General features: G+C 42.4%; 1 protein-coding gene across 2 annotated transcripts in view; it reads right to left on the bottom strand.

The window, feature by feature from the left end:
- Positions 1 to 19,022: 19,022 nt before the first annotated feature.
- The window catches only part of SETD9 (SET domain containing 9), an 88,858-nt gene continuing 84,649 nt past the window's right edge, over positions 19,023 to 23,231 (bottom strand). Inside the window, exon 6 of one of the 2 annotated variants that reach the window (XM_078675112.1) lies at positions 19,023 to 19,245. In XM_078675112.1, coding sequence (XP_078531238.1) covers positions 19,158 to 19,245 — 88 coding nt within the window. In that variant the 3' untranslated portion in view covers positions 19,023 to 19,157. Of the gene's footprint in view, positions 19,246 to 22,501; positions 22,721 to 23,231 lie in introns of those variants that run through there. The other variant, XM_078675113.1, reaches the window with a different exon arrangement.

Here is a 23,231-nt window from a genome sequence, read left to right as displayed (position 1 = left end):
ATGCCCCCTTATGGTCATTTGCCCCTTCGCTTTGGCCTCCTCTTGTCTCTCGATCCTACCGAGAGACAAGATGGCGGCCGCTACGGACTGTTTGGAATGTTTACAGACGCCGGAGAACCAATCAGCTTCGCAAAGCTCCGTAACGCGAAAAGTACGCGAAGCGGAGCGCTGTTACAGATATATATCTTTTTTTGAACGTTAATTTCTCAAAATCCACTGGAGCACATATATTGAGACCTAGCAAAGGCACATCGGGCTACCAGTCCCTAATATTTTGCCAAGTTTCGTGCAAATCCATTCAGCCGTTCGATTATTATTTTTTTTTTTTTTTTTTGCCCCGCGGGGCCCTTTTAAAACCTCCACATCAAACCTAGGGGGTCAGGGAGGATCTACTATGCCCCCTTATGGTCATTTGCCCCTTCGCTTTGGCCTCCTCTTGTCTCTCGATCCTACCGAGAGACAAGATGGCGGCCGCTACGGACTGTTTGGAATGTTTACAGACGCCGGAGAACCAATCAGCTTCGCTTCACAAAGCTCCGTAACGCGAAAAGTACGCGAACTGGAGCGCTGCCCGGTCCGCTGTTACAGATATATATATTTTTTTGAACGTTAATTTCTCAAAATCCACTGCAGCACATATATTGAGACCTACCAAAGGCACATCGGGCTACCAGTCCCTACAATTTTGCCAAGTTTCGTGCAAATCCATTCAGCCGTTCGGGCTAAAAGTGAGGCCAACCGCCCTATGGAAAACTCAATGTTAAAAACACGTTTTGGGACCCCCCTTTTTTCTCAGCCCCCCCTTGATAAACCCCCCCCAAATTTTCAGTGGCTGCTCAGAAACAAAATGTTCCATTTTCCTGAAAATTTCAGCCAATTCCGTCCACAAACGCCAAAGTTATTAGACATAGAATTTTCAAAAATCCCATAGAGAAAAAATCCTAACTATATATACCTACTGGCGACCGCCAGTAGGTAATATATATATATGGACAAAGCTTCGCCAGGCGCTACAGACGCCTCCAATTATCCGGTTCTTATTTTCAACAGGATAAAAATGAAGAGTAGAAGAGTAGAACCCAGTTTAGTTCCAAAACAAAAGGTGCCTTTATTTGTGCAACATTTCGCTCAGCATGCCGCCACGACGCGTTTCGACTGTCTCCACAGTCTTGATCACATGGTGTGATTGTTATGTCACAGGTGAGATTTAAATAATCAACACAAAGGGCGGACCATATTGTCCCACCCACCACCAGTCACAGGTTCATATCAAGGAAACAAAAGAAAGACTGAAGAACAAGTAATAGTTCTCTGTCTGAATGTGTATAAAACTCATAGTGAGTAAAAATCATACACAATTCATTGAATAGATATATACATGTGCAACAAATCGCAAAGGTCATATATATGTACATTTAGATTAGTTAAAATATATAAGAGATTAAAACCATATGCAGATTTAAATCACATATAAAAACTTTTTACATTTCCTTGTTGAAACCCTTAAACTGATAAATCCCAAGTGGGAATTTCCGACTAAAGTGATGTTAAAGATATTTCAAATCTAAATAAAGAACATATCTCACTAAAGTGACTAGGAGCATTACTTGCTGTTATAGTGCAAACTATAATGAAAGTGCTAAGTGCAAAAAACATATAAAATACTATAATTAAAATTGTTAAACTCTTATTAATACAAAAGAGAGGAGCCCCTCCCTGTTGTGTGTTTGATTTCATAGTTGTTGTTTACTACCAGTAACAAAGCATTGCCGATCTAAAGGCCAACCAACTAGGTTAATGAAATAAGAAGCCAGGATATTCAAGAGTCGTATCCCTGAAACACTATGAATTCAATATGGAAATCATTAAAAAAATTCATAGGCAAGTGTAGAGGTCCTCGCTTGCGTTCAGACCCCCTGGGCTACGGCTGTCCAGTTCTAGAATATATCTAGTTTCTAAAACCCTCGAGAGCATCTCTATTGCCACCTCATGTCATGAATGATGTAATATGTGACATCATCAGCAGTGGATTGCGGGTACGCGAAATATAGTTAGTACAACTAACAATATAGGAGCAATTTCAATGGTTTTTTAAATGCTAATTCCTAACTATATAAGGCCTGAAACCTATGGTTTTTTAAGTGAATTTGCAAGGTTTTTAAAATGCTAATTCCTAACTATATAAGGCCTGAAACCTATGGTTTTTTAAGTGAATTTGCAAGGTTTTTTAAATGCTAATTCCTAACTATATAAGTCCTGAAACCTATTGTTTTTTAAGTGAATATATATATATATATATATATATATTACCTACTGGCGGTCGCCAGTAGTTATAGTTAGGACCTAGTTTCCATAGGAAGAACATTTTTTGTTTAGCTTATAACTTTGGCGTCGTTTGATGAATCTTCATGAAATTTTCCAAACTAATTCTTTGTTCATATCAGCTCCTATGTTGAATGTTCGGGGTGATTCGTCAAGGGGGGGGCTGAGAAAAAAGGGGGGTCCCAAAAAGTGTTTTCTCCATGTTAATTTCCATAGGAAACTTTAGACAAGGATACAGGTCGAACGGGTGAACGGAATTACCCCAAACTTGGCAGGGAGAAGGGTCTTGGTCTAAAAAGCACACTTTTGTTTATTTGGTGTACATCCCTTCAGTAGTTTTTGAGAAATATTGAAATTTACAGATTTCGATATTTGGGAAATCTGCCATCTGAATGGCTGAGGCGTTACGAGCACAAGCTTGCTGCTTATTTGTTGTAAGCGCTGCAAGCAGATGCAACTAGGAAGTGTTGGCTGTCATTTTGTGATTCCGTTGAAGCGAGTAAGGGGAAAAAAAAGGACGAAAAAAGTAGGAAAGGAGGGTAGGAGCACTGTAAGCTCTGCGGGGGAGTGCGAAGCGAAGTAGTCACTCCTACCGGTCTGTAAGTGTGGTGTTGCTCAGAGTGACATGGTGCTGAGATGATATGCTGCTACACTCGGGTATGAAACCGAGAGCCTAAACCGTGAGCTCATTGCTGTAAAGTGATGTGCTCTGGTCTTTGTAGCATACGTGTGCAGGTAGTGTTAGTAGGCGTTTATACCATACAGGGAGTGGGAAGCGAACTACTGACCGCTATCGTGGGTTTATACTATACCGGAAGCGAAGTACTCACCCCTACAGGTGTGAAGACTCGGGGATAAAACCGAGCTGATTGCTGGAAAGTGATGAGCTCTGGGCACTGTAGGATACTAGCGGCTGTAGTATAACAGTGTAAGTAGTGTTAGTATGCGATTATAGTATATAGGGAGTGGGTAGCGAACTACTTTCTCCTACTGGTCTGAAGACTCAGGGATTAAACCGTGAGCCTATATCGGGAGCTCATTGCTGTAAAGTGATGTGCTCTGGGCGCTGTAGTATACCTATGAAAGTAGTGTTAGTTTGCGTTTATATAATACAGGGAGTGGGAAGCCACCTACTCACCCCTACCAGTCTCAAGACTCCTGGATGAAACCATGAGCTCATTGCTGAAAAGTTATGTGCTCTGTGTAGTATTCCAATGTAAGACATAGTAGAATGTTAGTATATAATTCTACTAGAATGTAAGTATGTCATGTTAGAATGTAGATCTGTCATGAGGGGAACCTTAGGGAGTTTGTACACGATGCTGGAGAAGACTGTTGCCGTGCTGTCAGCTCCTGTTGGTGGGTGTTTAAGGTGTCTTGTTTTCCTGCAATAAATCTACTTATCCGATCCACTGCTGTCTGCCTCTTCACTACATAAATTTGGCAACGAGTGGGAGAAGGTAAAAAGAAGGCAGCACTCATCAATACTTCAAAGTTGCTTGCGTTGTGCTGAAGACCTGTTTTCTTCGTGTAGCTGTGTCTACTCATCCCAGGGTCGTCGGCTCATTGAACTATGTCCTCCGCCTCTTCACTACACTCTGGTCGCTGTACTACATGTGTGTAAGTAGTGTTAGTATGCGTTTATACTAACCAATGTATCATGGTCCTAGGGAGCACGACCTCCCAAGCGCCGCTCATAAAATGTCCCGGGGTGTGCATCTGCGGGAACTTTATCTTTGCTATTAGAGGGCGGGTGCATGGCTCCCACCATGTGATAGCAAATCCTTGTTTTACTAGTTGAAGCGAGAGGAGGAAAACTTTGTATCGCTTTAATAGAGCGGATCCGGATGGTAACAATGGGGAAAAAAAGCGGGGTCTCACTCGTTGATTTAAATGAGGCTCCTGGTGGGTAATGTTCCGGGGCTAATCCTATTATCATATTGCGGGGTCTCTGTAGGACTGGGGATCTTAATGTTACATGTCAATTAGGCGTGGAAGAGCAAAGAGACGTTTCGTAGCCTAGGAGATCGCCACCTTCCGGGTATTGTTTACTAATTGTTCGGGGGGCTTCGAGGCCAACTGAAGTGCAGGGATCGCCTTTACTTAAATATGCAAGGTGGGCCTCGGCAGTCCCTGAAGTCGCCGTGGTCCTAGGCAGTGCCTTATTGGTTCTGTAATCACACGGGCAGTACTCATAGTTATAAAGTGATACACGCATAGAATCCTTGCAGTTGTAGAATTACGCAGGCTTCATTTATGTAATAGTCTATTGGTTTATATTTGGTAGGTGCACCGCAAAATTACAAATGTTTACCCTCATAATCTCCTATAACTAGACGATTTTCACAATAAACTACAGACAAGTGTAGTCAGAAAAAGAAGACCTATACACTCACTTATTTATTGGAAAAAAAATAATCTTCATTAAAACAACACAAATAAATGGGAACACAAGTTTATTAGAACAAACAACAGTATAACATGAAATACGTGGGTGGGACTCCTCCGGAAGCAGCGTTCAAAACCTTTAAGACAAAATTGAAACATAAGTATGTGTGCCATGTAATAGAGGAAAAGAAAGGCAGTCCAAATGAAAGGAAGATAGTGAGAATGGGAGGGAGAGGGAGAGGGTGGAAGGGAGAAGGGGAGAGAGAGTGAAAAGAACAGAGGGGGGAGGAGACAGAGCGTCGGCCTACTGCACCCAGCCCTCAGTGTTTATGTACCATCACCCGTTTGTCTAGGACACTGGGGTCTGCGAGAAAGAGTCTGGTAAAGCAAGTCCTTAAAATGAAACATATGAATGAGGCCAGAGATTACATTATTAGCTAAGGGAACATCGCTTGCCTGCACCTGGGCACCCAGGCTGATGCACCCCAGCACCTTCCCCCGCACTGTGCTCAATTGTAGGTCTTGCGCACCGAGGCTTTACTGCTCACCTGACACCACCTGTGTGTCCAACGACATGCCGGTGCAAGCTCCAACTCCGGGGTACCTGTGTAGGGTGGGAGAGCAGGTCTCCGGTTGGGGAGGGTGTCTTGATACAACGATGGAAGGCGTCAGAATGCCGAGGGCATCATCACGGGTTGAGCACGCGCTCTGCCCATTTGGCTAAATCAATTCAGTATCTGGAAAGGGAGAAATAATTTAATGGTGGAAACGTCTGGAGGTAAATGAAGGTTTATTTCAAGCTTAATAGAAAACACCAGTTGAGTGCATCCTTCGTTTTAGAAGTACGATCTACTAACTGTTAGTGGTAATCGTGGTTCAAAGAGGAGATGGAGTGCACGGCAATACATAAGGTTAAATAATAATATGTTATACCACGGTTCACATACAAAGGAACAGAGAGCATGCTAGAAGCATAATGTGCATGTGTAATGCAGTGGCGGAAGCCTGTGTGCATGTACACTTAGTAATGAGCTCACTGCAGTGCCCTAAAAGCCAACGCCACATGTCTGTAAACTGCTATAACTTACATTGTGGTCAGTGTGTTTTGTGCATATTGGTATAAGTACCATTGTCGTTGTACCCTCACAGGGACAGATGATTGTAAATAACACAAAAAGGAAATACTATATCACTGTGTATTTTGGTCCGACAGAACCATTATTATCTGTTTTAATACCCACCCAGGTTCTGAGGGGTACAGGATCACCCCATTACATTTAATGGGACATGCCTGTAGGGCAGCACTGCCTGCTGGCTCAGGCCTATAGTACGGTCCAGCAGGTCCTTAAAATGAGACAGACATGTGACTGAATGAGGTCAAAGATCACATCATTACGCTGGGCAACATCGCTTTTTTCGCACCTGCGCAACCAGACCGTTGCACCTCATCCCTCCCGCAGCACTGCGCTCAACACACTTGTCAGTAGGGCAACACTGGCCGCTGGCTCAGGCCTACAGTACAGTCCAGTAGGATGTTAAAATGAGACAGAGATCACATCATTAAGGACGGCCACATCGCTTGTTCGCACCTGGGCACCCAGGCTGATGCACCCCAGCCCCTTCCTCCGCACTGTGCTCAATTGTAGGTCCTGCGCACCGAGGCTTCACTGTTGACCTGCCACCATCGGTGTGTCCAACAACGTGCGGTGCAAGCTCAGGCCTACAGTACGGTCCAGCAGGTCGTTAAAATGAGACAGAGATCACATCATTACGGATGGCCACATCGCTTGTTCGCACCTGTGCACCCAGGCTGATGCACCGCAGCCCCTTCCCCCGCACTGTGCTCAATTGTAGGTCCTGCGCACCGAGGCTTCACTGCTCACCTGCCACCATTGGGTTTTCCAACGACGTGCCGGTGCAAGCTCCGAGTCCAGTGTACCTTTGTAGAGTGAGAGAGCAGGTCTCCAGTTGGGGACGGTGTCTTGATACCACGATGGAAGGCGTCAGAATGCCAAGGGCATTATTACGGGGTGAGCACCCACTCCGCCCATTTTCGGTTAATTAATTCAGTGTCTAAAAGGGGAAAAATACTTTAATGGTGGAAACGTCTGGAGGTAAACAAAGGTTTTTTTCAAGCTTAATAGAAAACACCAGTTGAGTGCTTCCTTCGTTTTTGAAGTACGATCTACCAACTGTTAGTGGTAATCGTGGTTCAAAGAGGAGTTGGAGTGCACGGCAATACACAAGGTTAAATAATATGTTAACAAAGGATTCACATACAAAGGACCAGAGTGCATGCTAGAAGCATAATGTGCGCGTGTAATGCATTGGCCGAAGCCTGTGTGCATGTACACTTAGTAATGAGCTCACTACAGTGCCCTAAAAGCCAATGCCACGTGTCTGTAGGGCAGCGCTGCCCGCTAGCTCAGCAGGTCCTTAAAATGAGACAGACATGTGACTGAATGAGGTCAGAGATCACATCATTAAGCACGACAACATCGCTTTTTCGCACCTGCGCACCCAGGCTGACGCAGCCCACCCCTCCCGCAGCACTGTGCTCAACACGTGTCTGTAGAGCTGCGCTGCCCACTGGCTCAGGCCTACAGTACGGTCCAGCAGGTCTTTAAAATGAGACAGAGATGTGACTAAATGAGGTCAGAGATCACATCATTACGCAGGAAACTTCGCTTGTTCGCACCTCCGCACTCAGGCTGATGCAGCACGCCCCTCCCACAGCAATGCGCTCAATTGGAGCCACTGTGCACCCAGGCCCCACTGCTCACCTGCTGCCATTGTTGTGTGTGCAAACACTACCGGCAGCAGTGTTCACAATTCAGTTGTAGTGTTGATTGCAGGATGGTGTACACCTCATGGCTCCCTTTGGAAACACGATGGGCAGTAGGGTTCACAATTTAGAACCAGTGTTGATTGCCAGGATGGTGTACACCTCATGGATCCTTTTTTTGATTGCGCATTGTGATATGCGAGGTGGATGCGGCCATATCACCTGAGGCAGTGTGGAAGAACTGGGACATGTAGCGTCGTCGTTATCCAATTCATACCTACGCAAAGTGGGCTGGGCTTGCGTACTCCAGGCCAGCGTAGGGGTGTGAATAATTGTTCCGGGGATCTGGGCGTTGTTCAGTTCCTGCAAAAGAGGCGAGTGCGTGCACACCTGATTTTGTCCAATCTGAATCAATGTTCCAAAAAGCTTAAACCAGTGTTATTGTGCTTAAAAATATTAATAGTGTGCTACACAGTGTTGATGGGCTGCCAATCCCATGTGTGCATAAATTGGGAAGTGTCAAGCAAACTCTCACTTGAATAACTGTGTGCACTACTGTGACCAGGTTTCAAAGAAAGTAAACAGTTTGAGTATATTTCTGCGAAACCTTTCTCATGTTAATCCTTATCTTAACAGAACGAAATCAAGACACAATTTTTGTCAAAAAAATCATAGTTTGTTAATAACACAATTCAAAATTCAAGATGCTGAATTAATACATCCTTTTTTTTGTCCCCATTTGCCTTAACCCTCTTATAGAAGGCGCCGACCACCTTGCGTATCCTTTATGAACAAGTTCAGGGGTCTTTGTATGTATGTTAACTCGGACCAAGACACGATTAGTTGACTGGCGGAAGGAGCATCCAGAGTTACAGGGTATACCGGTTTACTCCACCAAGGTATTTTCCAACCTGTCGGACCATACTGATTGCCTGGAAGACCCATTGCACAGGTCCATGGAGCAGAAAAGGCATAATCATAGAACTCGGGAAGAAAAAAAAAAAAACCCGGACATCCTATTTCCATTGTACCCATAAGTCCCAAAATGCAAGCTTTTTCTTACTGCAGGATCTAGCCAAGTCTACCCTAGATATATCATAAAGCGACGTCAGCCATCCTGAGTGGGTTGGAGCGGCAGGGTCTACCCAGAACTTACAGATTTGTCTTCTAGCCATGAGGATTGCGTAAAAAAGAAAAGACCTGGCATGACCCATGAGAATTAATACATTCTTATAGTACATCATACATTGGTATGATAAACATATTCTCCATCAGCTGACATTTTTAGTGAAGCAGTTCAATTCAATTCTGTACAAAGCACAAAACAATAAATTCCGTTCAACTCCGATAATTCTGTCCTCTGCAGCATGTTGAATGATGTTTGCGGGATAGCCCCTTTCTGCGAATCTTGTTTTGATCCTTTTGAGGTCTGTTTCAAAACATTCTGTGGTAGATGATATTCACTTGGATCTAATCATGTGCGAATATGGTAAATTTTGGATAAGTTTAGGTGAATGAAAACTATGGAACAAGAGAGTGTTATTGCGATCTGTGGGTTTGACATAGACACTAGTATCGATGGTCCCTTCTCGCTTCACCATTAATATATCAAAAAATGATGCACTGGTAGAGCTGATGTTGAAAGTGAATTGGATTCGATTATTGCAGGTGTTGAGAATCTCAATCTGGCTACGCAGTGACTCTTCAGTGTCAGTCCAAATTTAAAAAAATGTCGTCGATGTAACGACAGTAGGTTTTCAAGTATTTATTCCATTCAGGGTTGTTCAAAATGTGACAGTCCTCAAATGCTGCCATAAAAATATTGGTATATGTGGGCGCTCCCCCAAACCCCATTGAAGTGCCGCTTATTTGCAGAACAAATTCTTCCCTGTAGTGGAAGTAGCTATGCTGAAGGCAGAATTGTAACAATTCCATGCAGAATACCTTGTGTGCTTGGATGTCTGGTTGGTTACGAAGAGCCCATTCGACCGCCTCCAATCCCTCCTGTAATGGGATGGAGGTGTACAATGATGTAACATCTAGTGTACATAGAAGAAAGTCTTAAGAGTTGTATAGATCTAATTGATTGTGCTTGCTTAAAAAATCTGTGGTGTCTCTTATGTATGTCTGCCAATTGCATACAATTGGTTGTAGGAAGGATTTGCTGGTCACCAAACCCAAACAGTCATCTAATCGTATTGTTTTTGTCTCCAAATTTTCGACCAAGTCCAACAACATCAAAAAGATCATTCTCAAAAGATGGGAATTACTTTCACAGGAACCAGATTTCAGGTCTTCATTTGTGCAACCACCACTCTTTGCATATACCAAGAGTTCAAATCTTAAAGAACTACTTACTAATAAACAGACAGTTACTGAAACTAACCATACAGGCATGAAAAAATGTTACAACTGCGTACACTGCAATAACGTCATGCAACAAACATCCATTAACCACCCCAGGACAGGAACCAAGATTCAACTTAACCACTCATCCGATTGCAACACCACTAATGTTATATACTGTATTAAATGTCCATGCGGCTTGCTATATGAAGGCAAAACGGAAAGAAAAATCAAAACCAGAATTGGCAAACATGAAAGCATGATTAGAAACAAAAACACAAATTCAAATTTGGTTGTACACTGGCTTGAAATGGGTCATAACATCTCTCAAGTCCGGTTCATTATCGTAGAAAAAGTAAATACCAAAGAAGGAATTGACAACAGCAAAAAGCTCTCTCAAAATGAAGTATTTTGGACTCATACATTACAAACTATGATGCCTGATGGTCTGAATGACAAGATCCACCTCAGTTGCTTTTTATAATCAACAGACATGATGTTTCCTTTACACACCACATCGTTTCATTAACATACTCCCTCAGGTTCCACACTCAGTTTCTTCTGGCACGTTTGACTTTTTTGGTTATTTTTCAGTACCAATCCCCATTTAATACACACTTTGGGCCATATGTATCAACATTCCGTTTTGCGATTCCTAAATAGCGATTTTTAAGGAATCGCTATTTAGAAATCGCAAAATGGTATGTATGTAGAAATCAGCTTCTTTTTAGCGATTTCTTAATATTCCTTAATTCCGATTAGCAAATTGCTCATCGCAATTAAGGAATAATTTCCCATTCATTTCTATGGGCCAAGAGGCCCATAGGAATGAAGGGGAAATGTGCGATTAGCAATTAGCTAATCGCAAATTGAGAATATTTTCAAGGGTGCAGGGGTGTCCAAAGGACACCCTGCTGCACCCCTGAAAATAACATTTGTGCGCATATGGGGGCACATACATGCCCTAAGGGCATGTACGAGCGTCACATGGCACCTTTTGTTTTTAATAAAAATGCTTTTTTAAAGGAATTCGCAACTTACCACCAACTTGAAGTTGGTGGTAATTTGCGATTCCTTAGGGACAATTAGCAATATTTTTTCTTATCATACATTGCATTTAAGGAATCGCAAATTTTGCAATTCCTTAAATGCAATCGCAAAATAAGGAATCGCAAATTGTGCGATTCCTTATTTTGAACCACATTTGCATGATACATACCAAATAGGGAATTCGCATTCGCAAAGGCCGAAATTCTGCGAATTTCGGCCTTTGCGAATGCGAATTTCAATGATACATATGGCCCTTTATCTTGTTTGTTCAGGCAGAATGCATTTTGTTATGACAGCCCAGGTTTATAAATGTGATAACTGTTGTTGTCTCCATTAAGTATTTACGGTTATTTTTACCATGCATTCTATCTTGTACACTAAAAATGTATCTTTGCACTATTTCTACACTCTCCTAACTTGGGCACTAGTTTCTGTGACTTGTTTCTGTGGCTTAGGGTCCATGAGCCACAGTTTCTTGTTGTCTTGGCATGTATTTACTATTACATTCCTTTTGCTCGCATTTGAGCGGCAATCTTTAAATATCGGTCATAATATTCTTGTAATTGACAGAACCTTTATCAGGCTCCTTTTCTTTACATCTCATGCCTACCTGGTACTTGTTCATTTATTAAAAACAGCCGTATTCACACTCGGAGCACATTTTTGCTTCAGGGGTAATTCTGTGTACACTATATGGGAAGTTTGGTATTTCGTAATGGTACCGCTTTTGTGGCTTTTTAGTGCGTCTTCACTTTCGCGCAGGCCAGTCATGTGACCGAGCCGGCTGCTCTTTTTTATTGACACGCATCACCGTAGCCTTGATACTCTGGATTACTGCTACATCGTTCACCTTATCTCGGTAAGATGGGAACGTTTCTTGCAGAGTGATATTATCTCGTTTCTGCACAAGCCAGCGGGGAATTCAGTTCATAACCAGGCATTTTTTGCTCTTGTTTTCAGCCGACTTTTCATTTACTTGTATGACCGCCATTTTCAGATTGAAGGTATGTTTTGTCCCGAGGTGTCTACTGAGTTAGGCATACAAACAAACAGGAGAGGGGAGGTAGAGTAGTTCAGAAAGATTCGTACTCCACAGACTGATATGTATAAACGCAAGGAATCCTCCTTGAAATGACAGGGAAGTGTTCACCACAATGGTATGGGAGCACTTAGTGTTTCTTAAAATACCCCTCACACACCAAAAGGCCCCTTGGTGTCATGTCGGTGCAGGAACAATTATATTGCAGGTAAGAGGAGAATTAAAAGCAGGGGATACCAACCAAAAACGAAAACAAATAGATAACCAGGAAGTTTTTAAAAGCAATATCAGCGCTAAAAGCGCGAGGCGCCACTGCAGCAATGCGCTACCTTATCAAGGCCGAGCCTCAGAGGGACTCGCCTTAAGTAGATGACCCTAGCTGGCTCCTGCGCAGTAGAGCGCACGCAAGTACTGGCGCCTGAACCGACCCCACACCACTCCAAGATGGCGCCGGAAATGGACTCCCACCCCAGGAACCGGACCCGCTCGAGTAGCGGTGCAGGAACAATTATATTGCAGGTAAAAGGAGAATTAAAAGCAGGGGATACCAACCAAAAACGAAAACAAATAGATAACCAGGAAGTTTTTAAAAGCAATATCAGCGCTAAAAGCGCGAGGCACCACTGCAGCATTGCGCTACCTTATCAAGGCCGAGCCTCAGAGGGACTCGCCTTAAGTAGATGACCCTAGCTGGCTCCTGCGCAGTAGAGCGCAGGCAAGTACTGGCGCCTGAACCGACCCCACACCACTCCAAGATGGCGCCGGAAATGGACTCCCACCCCAGGAACCGGACCCGCTCGAGTAGCGGTGCAGGAACAATTATATTGCAGGTAAGAGGAGAATTAAAAGCAGGGGATACCAACCAAAAACGAAAACAAATAGATAACCAGGAAGTTTTTAAAAGCAATATCAGCGCTAAAAGCGCGAGGCGCCACTGCAGCAATGCGCTACCTTATCAAGGTTCCATTGTGGATAAACATGCCCAGTCGCGGGGGGGGGGGCATACGGGAAAGGTGTAAATGGTGGAGGTCCCATATATTGAGGGTATACGGGTGGGGCCTGATATCCTCTCCACCCACGTTGCCTAGGAAACTCCTATCTCTTTTGTCTCCAACCGCCCCTTGCGGGTCTGTACCTCTAGTTACTGCTTGAGTTAGAGCCAGATGAGCCATTTTCGGACCCATCACTGTCAATATCACTATTCACATTAAAAATCACTACTGTAACCAACACGCTTTTACTTAACTGTTTACAGGACATGTCCCGGGACTGAATCTAGGATCCAGTCCTGAGGTTAGAAAAGTAATCTACAAAGTAACTATTTGCATTTAACTAGAAATTCCCATTGAGCTCAATGTTGCATTGTGTTTGAAATTGTGTTGCCAATTGCAACAACTGTATTTATTGTAATCAAAAAGTCTATTGCCTATTTGAAAAGTATTTAACTACAGTAAGTCATTCTGAGAAAGTATATTTTGATACCTTGTTGGTTCTAAAATAAAAAAACGATATCTTTTGATACAAAACAATTGGCCTAGAGTTCAGTTCTTGAGTGTGTGAGACCATTTGCTGACCGAGTGTGTACAACAAATGCTTTACACTGTCCTCTAATACTGCCTTACTGCTCGACCAAGCTACCACTTTAGAGAGTAAGGTTATATCTAACTTTAGCCTCTGCCAAACCTCTGGGGACTGTGGACTCTGTGCACACTGTACCTTACTTTGGTGCAGTACATACAGAGCCACTTTCTTACAGGCAACTACCGCTAATGAGATGCTGTTCGAAAAGATTGAATGGCGAACATCACATGTCGTTGTCAAGGTTGTGGATATGCGCAGACATGCATGTCAATGGTGTGCGGTATTATTGAAAGTGTTGCTATCGCGAAGCGTACACATGTGAATGTGCTCGGATGGAGGGAGGATCAGCAGTGAGGCTACGTCATACACAGTGACAACGCTCATTACAGTTAAGCAATGTAAGTCAAACGTGAATCTGAAAGTCTCACATATAACACACTACTATATTGGTAAAGCCTGACAACAGAGCGTACAGCAATACAAATCTACACATTACTGTTTACTGTTTGTCACATGTGATGTAGGAAGTGCACTCTGCCCGTGGCTGATGATACCCCTTCGAGCCACCAATACCCCGGCCGAAAGGCAGCACAATAATGTGCACACACACACACACCAGGGGCATCGTGTAACACACATTTGTTTTTTGATGTAACGTTTCAGATGCATGGCCATCGCACGTGGAAGGCTTAATGCACAGACCATGAATATTGATCAAGATGATCGTTGGATGTTGTGTGTAGTATAAGATATGTCTACACAGAAAAAAAACTTTTCAAAAAAGCTGTTAAAGGTGAAGTGGTGTCTCTCGTCAAACGTTGTAGAGAGAATGACTAAAATGGGTGGGGTCGTCCAACTGTTACAATGGGAAATGTTATGAAGCAATCAAATGCTTTTTATTAAGGTCACATGGCAATCGCGCACCGAGCATGCAAGGAGGCCACACCTGACGCGATTTTGAGAAAATATATTTATCATAATATAAGTTTATTACAGTTAAACATGTATAAATGTTTAAAATATTTTAGATTATCACTTGCTGTCATATACTGTTTAAAGTTACTTAGATATACTTTTGAGACAAAAAAAAAGAGGGAATGGTGTACCTAGCGCGACACCATATGTCTGTGACGTAACACAGGGCCTGGCGGCGTGCACTTGTCGCATACGCAACGTGCAGCGGGCGCGACCCCATACGTACATGATGTAATGCGTGGCTTGGTTCTGCGTACCCATCGGATACCAAAGTAGAAGCTGGGGCGACTTCATGCGTATATGATGTTCCGCGGGACGCAGTATCATGAACCCGTCGGATACGAAATGCGCATCAGTTACGAGTTTAGCAATATGGTGGATTGAATTTGCATGGTGATGGAGCTTGGTACGCTACTGGTATGGGAGTGCAGTTTTCTCAACAAAAAAAAAAGAGATACATATTTTTGGGGAAACATATAAAACATTACATAAAAGAAGTATAATAGAGTTCCAAAATATAAAAAAAATTAATAGAAAAAATATAGGTTTTATAAACATTAAAATATGAAATTAGACATTTAAAAAACCTTTAAAATTCACTGAAAAAACCATAGGTTTTACAGACGTTATAGTTAGGAAATAGCATTTAAATAACCTTAGAAGTTAACTAAAAAAAACGTAGGTTTCAGGGACGTTAAAGTTAGTTGAATATTTGACTCATATAAAACCAGATAGATTTGCCTGTTATAGTTAGTTGAGCTAACTATAACTCGGGCGCCCGCAATGCACTGGTGATGACGTCACATATTACATCACTCATGACATGGTCAGTGACATCACTGATGACATCACCGATGACATCTCAAATGACATCACTGATGACATCATCCACATGAAAATCTAATGCATATACTGATGCCCTAATATAAAGTTTTATACACACACTCTAAAATAGACTTCTATTTTTGAAACCATACACACAACAATGCCAGATACTACATACCACCCAGTATGTCCTAGGTCTGTACAAATATCCAGTCACTTATACATGCAGTTACTCATCAATACAGTACTATAATATGCAATCACACACCTATACATACAGTAACACTCCGCTACTCATCCATAGAGTTACTCACACACCTAATCAGTCATGCAAAGAATCAATCACATACCAATTTACTTATATATACAGTTAAACACACAAACTCCGTTATTTATACACACACCACATCACTTATTTATGCAGATACTAACACATACTTACTGTCTTATACATTCACTGACACAAGTAGAGACTCATTTATACACATAGTCTTCAAATAACTTGGGCCTAGATGTAGGTAAATGTGAATTACCGATTCATGAATACCGAATTTTACCGATTCGGTATTCATGAATCGGTAATTCAAATGTAGGTAGAAATTCGGTAACAAATACCGAATCGGTATGATTCGGTATTTACCGATTCTGTAACTACAGAATCGGTATTTGCCATTGATTCCTATGGGCTTTGAAGCCCATAGGATTCAATGGCAGTTACCGATTCGGTAATTACCGAATCGGTAAAAATACCGAATTTACAAGGGGGACAGGGTGTCACTTTGACACCCTGTTGCACCCCTGTAACTGGCTTGTGCGCCATGTGGCACACAGACATGCACAGGTGTACATGCACAGATGTGCATGTACACAAGAATTCGTTATTTACCATGTAATTGTATTACATGGTAAATAATGAATTCTAAAGGCCCTGTAGCACTGTTAGAAGTGCTACCTACATAGGAAAATACAGATTCGGTAATTTTACCGATCGGTAATTTTACCGATTTGGTAAAATTACCGAATCTGTATGTCTTCAGTGCCCCTACATACCAATGTCAAAATACCGGTCGGAAACGGGCGAAAATCAGTATTTTCGGCCGATTCCGACCGGTATTTTGACACCTACATCTGGCCCTTGGTCTTTATAGTCATTTATATATTCCAACACTCACATATACTGCCTTAAAACATATGTAGTTACTCACACACATACAACTGAGACATTCATTCACTCACTAACACACCCATACACATACTAACTCACCCATACAGCCATTCCTAGGTGCACTTTTGAATCCATACAACCAGTGAATCACCCACTCAGACATCTATGCACAATCACACAACACAGACACTCAGGCACCATTACAGATACTCAGACAACAAATCAATAATCCATATAGACACTCAGGTAGCTACTCACCAACCCATGCAGCCACCTACACACCAACTGAGAGACTAATACAGACTTTCACACAGTTTAGTCACTAACCCATGCATTCAGTAAGACACGTTCAATTACTCACTTATACAGTCAGTCACGGACCTACTAAATAATCCATTCAGGCACTTGTAAATCCACTCATTCTTCAATACACCTTGGCATAGATATATATGAAAAATATTAAAACTTTCCAGAAACACACATTCACTGGATGATGTCATCAGTGATGTCATTTGAGATGTCATCAGTGATGTCACTGACCATGTCATGAGTGATGTAATATGTGGCGTCATCACCAGTGCATTGCGGGTGCACGAGTTATAGCTACCTCAACTAACTATAACAGGCGAATTTCTCTGGTTTTATATGAGTCAAATGTTCAACTAACTATAACGTCCCTAAACCTGTTTTTTTTAGTGAACTTCTAAGGTTTTTTAAATGCTAATTCCTAACTATAATGTCTGTAAAACCTGTGTTTTTTTCAGTGAATATATATATATATATATATATCAAATACACACACATAAATATATATTTTTCCCTGAAACCTACAGTTATAGGTAGTTATGATTCAGGGATCACAAACCCGGCCAAGCATTGAAACTCGTCAGTTATGGTATGCAACCCACAATACACAGCATATCTCAGACCCGCCATGTTTTGATGCACTATCGGAAAAGTGGTGTCCTGAGCATGGCGTGAACTACATGCTATACCTGGCGAATTTCATGATTGTTTCGGCTTTGTATTCACTGAATCATAACTAACTGTTTTTTCCAGTGGTATTTTTAGGGGGTTTTCTAATGTACTGAATTACTACTTCCACCGGGCGTGAGCGGGCACAGCTGGGGGTCTGTGGTTGCAATGCCTGGCCTGTGGTCAAGCCCATCAACCATCCGCTGTGCATCCTACCATGGTTTCCACCCAAGCATAGCGTGATCATTTAATTCATTCATTTGTTTAGTTAAAAATCACAATTTCTTTTGTCTGTTTCAAAATGGCAGTTACTGTGGGAAATGTATTTTTTGTTTTTTTTATTCCCATTGTCCATGCACCTAATGGCCCCCTGGTAACTCTCTTGGGACCAATAACCCCTCCTGGTCCACTAGTTGTGATTTTTTTTTACCACAACACTAAAATCACGGTTTTGCCCAAAAATGTAATTTCCAAGACAGGAAAAATCTATTCATCTCCATCAGTCAAACACAATTCTTGAAAATTCAGACTTCACTACTATATAAGAGTACTTAACGGTAGTAATGTTACTTAGGGCCAGATGTACGAAATTGCAGGTTTGCAATTCCCTAATAGCGAATTTTAGCGATTCACAATTGGGAAATTGCAAGCAGCGATGTACTACAGTTTGTTTAACACTGTTAGCGATTCCCAGTGGGCTGTAATTGACCTTCCTCATTAATTTTCATGAGGTATGTTACAATTAGCGACCCATCAGGAATCGCTAAAAACACACGGATGGTCAGACGCCTGCTCAGGACAGCAGACCACCATGTTTGTGTTTTCTTTTAAATAAAGCAATGCTTTTTTCATATATAAATGCAACCCATTGTCCTTAAAGGAAAATGGGATGAGTTTCAAAAATAAAAATGAAAAGTTTTCTTTTCATTTTTTCGGAGCAGGCAGTGGTTCGTAGGACCTGCTCTTAAAAAACGTTTTCACATACATTCACAAAGAGGAATGGGTTACCACGAAACTGAAGTTGGTGGTAAAATGTGAATGGTTTGCCACAGTATTCTGGTCACAAAACATTCATACATACCTTTGTGATTCGGTATTAGGGAGGAACACCCTTAACATGCTCCTTCCTAATGCTGAATCGCAAATCCAATTTGCGATTAGCTAAATGGTTACCGAATTGCAAATTGGGCCTTTCTACATGAAAAAGGCTTTTTTGCAGTCGCAAATGGGAAAAGCTTCGTACATCTGGCCCTTAGTTATTCGCCGGGAGAACACTAAGATATCTATACAGTATGCTGCCCAGTAACAAATGACAGCCTCAGTATCCCAAAAACCGTCACCTTGAAGGGGCATTCTGGGAAATTTACCAAGCAAACAAATACCAGTCGAAGGAAATACATCTTCAACAGAAGACTTAAAAAGCCACAGGCTGTAATAAGCAAACTTTGATATGTGCTCCAAGTTAGCACATTTACAATGAGCACATTTATACAAACCCAGAACAATTATACATGCGAAACTAAAGATAAGTAGAGGACCTCTGGAATGATGACAGTCTGTACAATCCATAGTAATGTACAAATAAAATCTCTTTATTCCATAAGGCTGCAGTTCATTCCTCGTAGTATGGATTAATGCTGCAGCTATTAATTGAAATTATACTAGAGACTCCCATAAACAGTTCCTCTTCAACCTTGGAGTTCCTTCTAGTGAACAATTGTGTAATAATTGGAAAACAGTTCTTCTTCTTCTTCGATGTCTCTCAGAGCGATCAGGACCACACATCTCAAGGGCCTGCAAAACAAAAATTCAAACATAGCATTGTAAGTTCTGAAAGCAAAACAACGATTTCCGAGTTGGTTTTCTTCTGTGTAGCGTACAATCTTTCTACCAAAATGACTACCGAGCATGCAGTGAATATGTTCATTAGGAACTTTAAAAGATACCACGCAAAACCAAGGGTGGCAGTGTTAATTAATTCACTTGGGACCAGAACTTCATCCAGTGCCATTCCGTTTGAAGCCTTTTCCCAGCTTTCAGCTTCAACAACTTTCCCACGCGTGTACATCAGCTACTAAAGGAAATGTGTTAGACGAAGCAAACTTATGTATCCGTCTACAATCAGCGTATCCTAAAACACATGATGCATGTGTGTCTCTAAGATAAGGAGATAGGGTCATTCTATGGGGCCTCACTGCCGGAAATCTACATTGCTTTCCTATGTAACCAATCATACACTTAGATCCACTTCTGCAGGACCCTCAAATGCAAAAATCCCAAATGGGAGGGCGTTCTTCTCATATTGATCAGCTGAACCAAAGCACATGCTGCCAATAAAGTTGTGCCTTTTGAACATCCGTTTAAAGTTTCGTAGCACACTTAAAACATGGCTTTTCAGATCCTGTCGAGGTTCGGCTCATACTTATGCTTGTTTGTTTTTTAAACATTCTTTATTGATTTCTGATAACATCAGCAAGAAAACCGGACAAAGTCAATCATAAGCATATTCCAAATGAGAACCATTAACCGGGAGCTACAGATCCAAATCCACAATATACAAATCAGAGTCTGTCCTAGCCAGCCCCATGAGCCCACAGGCATGTGAGAGTGTTGGGTTCAATCAGACGTAGACCTGGAGGAGTTACCAGCCTCATCACCTGAGGTCCAGTTCAAGCTCGAAGGCTCCAGCATGGCAGGCAGCAGCTTGCCCCAAGTATCAAGATCCTCTCCAAGTTTGTTGTCCGTTTTACATTTTTTACATTTTTTTAGTCTCACTTCCTCTGCGCCCACCCATTCAGCCGCATCGTGGTCCCAGATCTGCAGGTCTGGGCCCGACATGCCCATCCAAGTGATTGCAACGCAGCCCTTGGCAAGGACGAGAAGTAAATGTAGGACCTTAAAAGCAATTTTCCGTCACTTTTTGCGGCAAATGTTCCCAAAGGAACATGTTTTGGGTCTGCCAGGCAGGGGATCGGGACTACTGCCGCTACTCTCGCCACTACTCGCTCCCAAAGGACAAGCACTAAGGGGCAGTGCCATGCGAGATGCAAGAAGGATACTGTGTGGTGGGCACAATGGGGCATCGGCGGGACATGGAAGGGTCTATCTTGTGCGGCATGTATGGTGTCACATATGTTCGATGCAATGCAGAAGATGTGTGAGTTTAAATCTGAAGTTGCTAGAAATGGATTGTACCAGAACACACATGCGGACCCACAGCAAGTTGTCAAACTCAAGCCCTAGCTCTGCACTCCAGGCCGCCCTAGTGGGGCTGCGGGTGGGGCGGGACGCGCCCTCTATCTGCTAGCATAGCATTGTAGAAATGCCTGACCAGGTGTCGCCCACCTCTAGCATGGCCCGGAAGGCATGAGAAGAGGGAGGGGCCAGCGGAAAGGAGGTCCAGATGTCCCTGGTAATAGTAGAGAGCATAACATATTGAAGGAAACATCCCAGGTACAGAGTAAAAGCTTCTTGAGCTGCCTCAAATGTTATACATTTTTCATTAGGGAAGAGATCCCCTAAGGGGTTTCAGCCCACATCCCGCCACTGGGTCATGTTGACCGAGCTTGTGAGTGACCAAACACTGGTAGATGCCAGAAAGTAAATTCCCTGGCAAAGGGGGCCCTTCTCAGAACCAATCTAACTGTGCGCTCCCATAGCTGCGCGGTGTGTCTCACTAGATATGGCACCGAACCCTCCCACCTACACCCCACCATCAGGATCTGTAGCAAAGAAGATAGCACTGAAGTTGTCCCACAGAAATTTCTTCTCCTACTTTTCACCCTCTGCAAGCCAGTGTACTTCATGTTGTATTTGTGAGGTCAGGTAATATTGTTCCAAATTAGGGACCGCCAAACCCCCTTCTATCAGGGGGAGAAACAGAATGTCTCCGGCAACACTGGAGCAGCACCCTGCCCATATCGGAGAGGAGCGCAGGGTGTTCAGTTGCCAAAATTTGGCCATGGGGATATAGTCGAAGGAATGTTGGATGCAGTAAAGGCAGCGCAGCAGGAAGACCATTTTCAAAATGGCTAAAAGTCCCATAAGGGAAGAGTGGAAGGGTGTTCCAAAAGAGTATGGATGAGTGAATGCCTTCCATGATTCTAACGATGTTGTGTTGCAAGCATTTCTGATGGGTGTGCGCCACCATGACTCCCAAGTAGCGAAACCTGTCGGTCTCCAAGCAAAGGGGGCAGGGGGGCAGCAATGTTGCAACGGGAAAAGCAAGGACTTTTGATAATTGAGCCGAAGTCCTGAGACCCTTCCGAACCTGTTTAAGAGGTCCAGCAACCAGGGAATCGAGTTTCTCAGAGTGGACAAATTAAAAAGTGTCGCCCGCATATAGGGACAGAAGGTGGGTAGTGTCCTCCACTGTAATTCCTCAAGGCATCATCTCCTGCCAAATCCAGGCTGCCATCGGCTCCACAGCAAGGGCAAAGAGAAGCAGGGACAGGGGGGAACCCTGTCATATTACCCTGCCAATAGGCCAGCTTTTGGAACATAATTTACCCACTCAACCGTGGCGACAGCCCTCACATACAGCAGTTTCACCCAGGCGCGAAACCCAGGACAAATCCCCATGGCACTTAGCACTTGCATGAGGGAGGACCATTCCACTGTGTCAAAGGCCTTTGCAATATCTTTGGAGACAATGGCCAGTTGATCCTCCCTCCCGTCCACCTCATGCAAGACATGGGCAAGCTGCCTACGATTCTTTTTTTTTTTTTATATCTTTATTTGCATTTTGTCAAACAAACAGGTTACAGTTAAAGAAGAAAGTGAGGGAAAGGAAGAAAAGGGAACGAAGAGGTGAGGTAGGTAGGGGCAAGAGACTGGGTAGAATAGGGAACAGATATTCAATAAAGAGTTCGACAGGTGCTGTCAGAGTAGTTGCGAACTGTGATAACCATTAAATCTATACAACAGGTGACTGACCAAAAATTACATTGTTGTCATGTTACATCTGTATAAACTGTCAGAAGGTGTGTGTATATAAGAAACAATCCTAACAAACAGAACGGAAGGGTAATTGCAAAAAGAAACTTACAGATTTATTTCGATAAAAAATTCTATTCTTTTTAATAGATTTTCATGTTAAAAACAAACATTATATACATCCAAGTTACACCAAATCGACACACAAAAACAAATTATACAAAATTAATAAAATATCATATAATGTTAAAAAAGGCAAAAAGTGGCAATCAATACTTTCGACGCGAGTTTCGGCGTTCTGAAAAAACGCCTTCCTCAGGAGCCACAAATATATCTGAAATACATAATTAATAAACATAAAAATACAAACACTAACATTTATTAAAAGAATCTATTTCAATTAACAATAAAACATCATATAAGGTATGGTTAATACGACGAATTTACAGCAATCTTTTTATGCAACACTCCTTCCCTACTTGCTATAGCAATATGGTTTTTGCTAGACAAGTTACAAAACTAATATTTCTATATTTGAGCAGTTGTTTGGTAGTCAAACTAAAGTCGTTAGGAACCCAATGGAGAATGAACATCCCGGATTAACAAAGTATTGTTGCGATTGTATCAAAGAGGTAAAGACCAAAATCATACAGTCACTAGGTAACGATGACCACTTTATAAGTCCTATAGTGTACCATAGGCAATTATATAGTACAAGGAGGACAATACTTACTCTTAAAATACCATCTCAGTGGCTAGGATCAACTTTTAATTCCTTAACAATTCATAGTTCGATGTTGTAAAGGACATAGCAATAAATCACTGTGGGTGGAAGAGGACATACA

Source organism: Lissotriton helveticus, chromosome 2_1 (assembly GCF_964261635.1).
Source record: "Lissotriton helveticus chromosome 2_1, aLisHel1.1, whole genome shotgun sequence".
Classification (NCBI taxonomy): Eukaryota; Metazoa; Chordata; class Amphibia; order Caudata; family Salamandridae; genus Lissotriton; species Lissotriton helveticus.
This window is presented reverse-complemented; position numbering and strand designations above follow the sequence as displayed.